Source organism: Epinephelus moara, chromosome 7, assembly GCF_006386435.1.
Source record: "Epinephelus moara isolate mb chromosome 7, YSFRI_EMoa_1.0, whole genome shotgun sequence".
NCBI lineage: Eukaryota > Metazoa > Chordata > Actinopteri > Perciformes > Serranidae > Epinephelus > Epinephelus moara.
The window spans coordinates 8,124,347-8,130,897 of NC_065512.1; the positions used below are offsets into that span (position 1 = coordinate 8,124,347).

The window sequence follows — 6,551 nt, forward strand, 5'->3', positions numbered from 1 at the left end:
TTTTGTGTTGACTTGTTTCATACGTGCGAATAACTTCACTTCACTTCACTGAATCTATGAATGAACTTCCACCAATCTGTCCTGGGTGTCATACATCCCTGGAGGATCTCAGTGCTGATTGGCTATTGCAGCACAAATTGGTTGCTGGAGTTAAGATTTTTCAACTCTCGCGAAAAGCGTATGGCGCGAAATTGTGCTATTTGCTTCATTTGCACCACCTAATTTGCATCATTGGCATTATGTCCATTGCATCCATCACACCGCTTTGAGGGAATTTGCATCTAATTGTGTCTTTACATTGACTTTACATGGAAATCACTTGCGCACATTGTTTTGGAGGAGGACCCCGAGGCGTTCCCCGGCCAGATGAGATATGTAATCCCTCCAGCGTGTTCTGGGTCTGCCCCGGGGCCTCCTACCAGTGGAACATGCCTGAAACACCTCTAACAGGAGGCGCCCAGGAGGATCCTGATCAGATGCTTGTATCACTCCAACTGACCCCTTTAGACGAGCTCCCTCCGGATGTAGTATAAGTAAATGAACATGTACAATGCGTAAGTTTTTTTCTCCCCACAAGCTTTAATAGTGCACATAACAGGAACAACAGGTGATACTGATCACTCATTAATTGAAGCTACAAGATCTAAACCTCTGCTTTAATGCTGTGTACTGTAGCGTCTACCTCAAAACATCTCTCCTTAGGTTGAGGTAATTATCTGTAAATCCAAAATTAAGGAAGAAAAAAAGAGCAGATACAGCTTATCTACAATTAAATCCAGTATGTGTAGGAATGTGTAACTTTGTTGACTTCCAGTGGTTATATCAGAAACAAAAAAACAAACGAAAAACCTACAATATATTAAAGATATTAGAATAATTAGGCAGAAAATTACAGCATAATAAAATCCACAAATAAGGCCTTTAGAGAAACATCCCGTTTTTTAATGGGTGCTTCATATTTATTTTCACTAAACTTTAGTTTTGACTGTTGCTGCAGAAAAATTTGTTATTCATGCATAAAAACACAAGCAGACATAAACTGATAATGTATAAACGTACTTAGAGTAAAGGACCATAAACTTTTCACTAATTATTTAGCTCTTATTCTCTCACGCTCCTTCGGCAGCTCTGACGCGAGCCATTCAGTGGTGCGCCTGCGAGCTTCCTCCCAGGTGTATCTGGGGGTGTACCCCAGATCCCTCTTCGCCTTCTGATAGGAGAAGCTGAACGGCGTGTTCAACATGGTGACGAGCTGCCGGTTCAGCGGCGGGACGATGCGTACGATAGGTTGGAGCACCATGCAGACCATCTCCATTAAGAAGCAGAACGTGTAGAAGAGCCACAGCGGGTACATGAGCTTCTCTTGAATGCTGAAGCCCAGAGGTGACATCACGACGTGGTTGAAGTCTGAATAACTCACGGGAGGCGTGTCGTCAGCGATGAAGTAAACCTTTCCTCCGATGACGTTTCTTTTTTGTGGATCACTGAGGCTGCGGGCTGCTTGGAGGTGAGCCGCTGCCACGTTGCCCACATACACAGGATTCACTTTGGCCTCTGGTAGAGACATGCGATATAAAACATCCTTGTTCTGTATCCCGTCGCCCATGTGGCCCAGCAGGAAGCGGCACCCCTCACCATAGATGTACATGGGTCTGAGGGCGCAGGTGGCCAGGCGGCCTCCATTTTGGAGCACCTCGCTGTGGGCCTGCAGGGTTCTCTGCTCTGCCTCTTTTTTGGTCTTGCTGTAGGCGAACTTCAGAGTGCAGTCGTAAACCGTGTCCTCGCTGCCTTTGATTATGGGTTCACGTTTAGAGTTCGGTCCCATCACCTCGATGGTGCTGGTGTAGATGAAGGACACCACGTTCTCTTGAATACACGCCTCCAGAAGCAGCTGTGTTCCTGCAACACGAAGATGCTTCTGAGTTCATACAAGGTAAAGAGATCTTAATCAGCTTTCGTACTTTTGTAACACCAACAACAAAGTAAGCAGATTATAGTAGGAAAGCTGCAGCTTAACTTTTTCTTTTTAAGAGGGGCTGAAGTTGAAACTCTGAAGAGAGAAAGACGAGTTTAGTTCTGCTCTCTCTTTATTTGTAATGTCTTGATATTTAAGTCAAGAAATTTAATAAATTCCAATCTTTAAGAGAAAAGAGTGAAGTTGAAGCACTGAAAGAAGTTGAAGTGGCTGTTAGAGTTAAAGTGTTGATGAATTCACATTTCAGTTGAAGTATGAATTCTGAATAAAGTTGAACTGTAAGTTGAAATGGAAATTAAAATTGCAGCACCGAAAGGAAGGAATTGAAGTGTCAGATCAAGTCGAACTGCTCAAAGGAGTAGCAGTGTACCATATCCAGGAGTGGTACTCTGATTCAGTCTACTTGAAAAGGGGGTCTGGAGCAGTGTTGACATATGTGTGATGACATATGATTTCTTGATAACTGAGTCAAGAAATTAAAATCATCTAATAAATTCCACTCTGCAAGTGTGAAGTTTCCTCATATAAGTGCAGTGAAGCGACGGCCTTACCTCTGACATTGACTCCGTATATCTCGCTGTACTCCACCGCGTCAAAAATGTCAATGATGGATGCGATGTGGAAGACGATCGATGCGCCTCGACAGCTTTTTCTCAGGAAATCAGCGTCTCTGATGTCGCCCTCGAAAACAGTCAGCTTTGTGTCGCCTCTACAGTCTGACGCACAGGAAATAAAAAAGAATCTCTAATTAATTAACACAACACAAAGTTTAGTTACTTTATATAGTGCCAACATACTTTATTGTGTCTTTTATTCTTAAATAGAATTATTGCTGCTGTCACACAAAAAGCAGGGAGTAGTCAGCGATAATATAAAACATACAGTGGACTTCAGCTGTTTTAAAGTTGATCTAAGGGCTTGAACATTTACATAAAACTACTGGTTTCAGAATATTAGTAGTTAGTAGCCTATTAGTTTAGTTTAGGGTAAGATTGGAGCACCAAAATCAATCTTGTATTTTTAATTATTAGTCTGTAAATGCTGTGTAATTTGGCTCTTGACAAAGAGATTTTAAAGGAATACTTCACCCCCAAAATGATCATTTCTGTATCAGTTACTCACTCTACGGTCAACGAGGGCACCAAAAACTGAGAAAATTCTTGATAAATTGAAGTCATGGGGGCCACGTTTAACAACTATATCAAAACATTCATTTACAAATTCTCACGCAACTTGTGCAGTAAAATTCAACTCTCATTTATCCAGCTTTAAGCTCAGTACGTCCAAAACATGTGCAATTTCATTAAAACCTTATGATTAAAAACACACAAGTACAATTAGCCTCAGGTATGGACGAGTAGCACAATGGCGGTGTTTATGTGAAAGTGTTTTAAATAGTAATGCTTGTGTTTGGGAAGCACTGTGCACACAACTGGATTAATGAGACTTGGATTTTACAAGAGACAAATGTCCAACTGATCACTGGGAGCTGAAGTATTCCTTTAAATCTCAGTGACGCTTCCCTGATAAAAATAAGTTTAAGATAAAACTGAAACAAATCTAATATTACAAAGTGTCCCCATGATATCAGTGTTGTTTCACTGCAGCTATAATAACTAGTAAATACTGCTACATTCAGATCTAGACTTAACTATTAGCTTTTTTTCCTGTGAAATGCAGCACACTATGGAGACAAACTTCACCCTGTACTGTTTATATATTTCATCTGAAGAGTTTAATAAGAAAAACAGACAGCTTTTACCCTCCAGACTCTGTAAAAGCTGCAGCTGTATGTGTTTGTCCAGCAGTCGAATCTCAGCCATTCTCTCCTCCTCCAGCAGCAGCCTCACCAGCCTCTTTCCCAGGAATCCACCGGCTCCCGTCACCACACACACTTCACCTCTCAGAGACATCGCAGGTCAATTCTCTTGTAGTGTGAGAACAAAAAAACTTCTCTCCCAGCGGAGCTTTTGAAGAGGCTTCTTAAAAGAAAAAGTTCAAAGTGGTAAACAAGAATACACCTTTTGTGTTGCTGGATGTTTTGGGCTCTGAGCAACAGCACCTTCTGCCTCCCAGCTGCAGCCCTTTCACTTTTTGTAAAGCCAGAAACTTTACCAGAAAAAAATGATTTGTTCCAAGGCAGTGTGAAAAAAGGGGACGAGCTCTGCTACTTCACGGTGGAATGTAATGTTCTGTGGAGCGAGACAAAATAAGGGGCTGTTACATTTTATGAGCCAAGGACAGATGCTGTTGGAGGCTGTGATCTGTTATTGGAAATAGCACTCTGTTACAGGGAGAGAAAACATGGCTGATATCTGGAGGTTAAGGGATTTCTTTGTGAAGATGTCCTCTACTATGATGAAGTAACTGGTATGTGGTGGAAGAAGTACTGACGTCTTTTATCTAGCTAAGTAAAAGCAACAATACCACAATGAAAGAAAATTGTGTACATTAGTGACATTTCAATGTTGTCATGGTACAGCCAATTTTAACAGCTTTATATACTGTTGGGTAGTTTAACATACACAACTCATCCATCCATTTTCTACCGCTTATGAGGCCAGGTCACAGGGACAGCAAGTTGAGCATGTATTCTAGACGTCCCTCTCCCCATCAACACTTTCCAGCTCCTCCTGGGGGACCCCAAGGTGTTCCCAGGCCAGATGAGATATGTAATCCCTCCAGTGTGTTCTGGGTCTGCCCCGGGGCCTCCTACCAGTGGGATGTGCCCAGAACACCTCTGACAGGAGGCGCTCAGGAGGATCCTGATCAGATGCCCGAACCTCTTCAACCGACCCCTTTCAATGGGAAGGAGCAGCGGCTCTACTCCGAGCCCAGCCATCCTCCAGAGGAAACTAATTTCAGCCCCTCTCAACCGCAACCTCATTCTTTCGGTCATTACCCATAGATCATGACAATAGACGTAGATTATTCATATATCATAAAATTATCATGTTTTATGTATAAAAGCTTAAACTACTTACTCCAGCTGTAAGATAAAAAGCACAGTACTTCTGTCGTGCAGTACAAGTATAAAGAAGCATAAAATGGAAATACAGAACAAGTTAAGTCCTCAAGTATCTCAAAGTGCCTCAGTTCTGTACATAAATGTGCAATGTGTAAGATATGGATGTCTATCTTGTGGGGCAGAGCAGCCTGGTCTCAAAGACAAGCCGTCAAAAAACACAGTTTCAGCAGCAGCTGTTGGCGTCAGATACAGACGCACAATGCACCCCTAAGGGTCTGTATGAGATGCACCAGTCTTTCACCCACTAAGGCGTTCTCATCCCAACTCATCCAATATCGCTGCTTTGTCAGTGGACTTTCACGTCTAAAAATGTCGTGCTAGGTAACCTCCAGATTCTGTTGGTGACATTCCACGATCCAGTTTAGGCTCATTACTTGAATTGTGCTTTTTAAAATACACTTCTGTTTGCACAGCCGACTTAAAACGTTGGTGGAACACTTCATTTTTACGTTTATTTCCTTGTGCACCAAAAGCACTTGGTTAAGTTTAGAAAAAAACATCATGGTTTGGCTCAACATCTACACAGGAAGTGAACCGCAGGCTTTTGGGTAAAAGTCAGGGGTCTGGTGGACCCATCCACCTCTGCACCTCCCCGCCCTATAGGGACTTTCCAGCTCTTTATATTATGTAGTTGCTGGCAGCGTTACAAACTAACGCCACCTGGAGGCATATCATATTGCCATGAGAGGTGCCATGTGACACATTCTCACTCTGACCTCGTCACATATTGACGTTTTGTCATGGACTTTCCTCGTCCACATACGACGTGAAAGGTAGCCTGGGTGTGTTGGTTGTTGGCGTTCTAGGATGTCGTGTCAAGTTCTGCCTGTTACATGCATTGTCTTCTTTCAAAATACACTTGATTGATGTTTTTCTAACACTCGTGGTTGGGTTTGAGAAAAAAGAACAGGGTTTGGCTTCATAATTTTACGGGATGTGAACACAGCTCTCCCAGGTGAAAGTCGGTGTTTGCTGGACCTCCTGCCCACCCTACATGTATTTTCACCAGCTTAACAGCGACCAGCAGCGTATTATGCCGACATTAAAGGACGGCTTTTTTTGTCAGTGTCTGACGCCGCAAGTCACTGCCCAAGTGCAGGATTTAGACAACTTCGGAGTGAGACCAGGTTGGATGCCGAGATCACTGACAAAGCAGTGTTTTTTGAGGAGTTAGGAATGAGCTGCAACCACTGGCAGGTTTGCCTGTAGGTTGCTACAGAAAAGTTTTTTGAGACAGCTTCTGTTCCAGTTGGCTGATATTTAACACTTAACTTCCACTTAAAGAAGATTATCTCCAAGTGTTTATGCCGACACACTGTGGAGTGTTTGAGCAAAACTCAGCTTTAACATTGCTGATTTCCTTAATGAACACTTTGTCTATTTTAAACCTCCGAACCTCCAACAAAAGACGACAAAAGGAGACATTTATTTATACAGGCACAGACCCTTTTTACAGCTTTGTTTGGAAACTCAGAGGAACAGTTTAATGAGGTTTATCTCAAAGGGAAGATGAGTAGATCAGATCTCCAGTACATTAACTAAATTAAA

The 6,551-nt window shown here is 42.5% G+C and overlaps 1 protein-coding gene across 1 annotated transcript; it reads right to left on the bottom strand.

Annotated features, from left to right (window-relative positions):
- Window positions 1-583: 583 nt before the first annotated feature.
- hsd3b1 (hydroxy-delta-5-steroid dehydrogenase, 3 beta- and steroid delta-isomerase 1) lies at window positions 584-4,096 on the bottom strand. The gene is made up of 3 exons (XM_050049232.1): window positions 3,738-4,096; window positions 2,527-2,691; window positions 584-1,899 (listed from the first exon to the last, which is right to left on the bottom strand). Exons 1-3 carry the CDS (start codon window positions 3,886-3,888, stop codon window positions 1,091-1,093), a joined length of 1,125 nt encoding a protein of 374 aa, XP_049905189.1. The 5' UTR covers window positions 3,889-4,096; the 3' UTR covers window positions 584-1,090.
- Window positions 4,097-6,551: the final 2,455 nt, after the last annotated feature.

Bases quoted from the DNA above. Each gene is read 5' to 3' on its own strand.
- hsd3b1 (XM_050049232.1), bottom strand. From the start codon at position 3,888: ATGTCTCTGAGAGGTGAAGTGTGTGTGGTGACGGGAGCCGGTGGATTC. The intron at 2,692-3,737 runs GTAAAAGCTGTC...CCTGTGCGTCAG, and splicing joins GCTTTTACAGAGTCTGGAGG to ACTGTAGAGGCGACACAAAG. The intron at 1,900-2,526 runs GTAAGGCCGTCG...TTCGTGTTGCAG, and splicing joins ATACGGAGTCAATGTCAGAG to GAACACAGCTGCTTCTGGAG.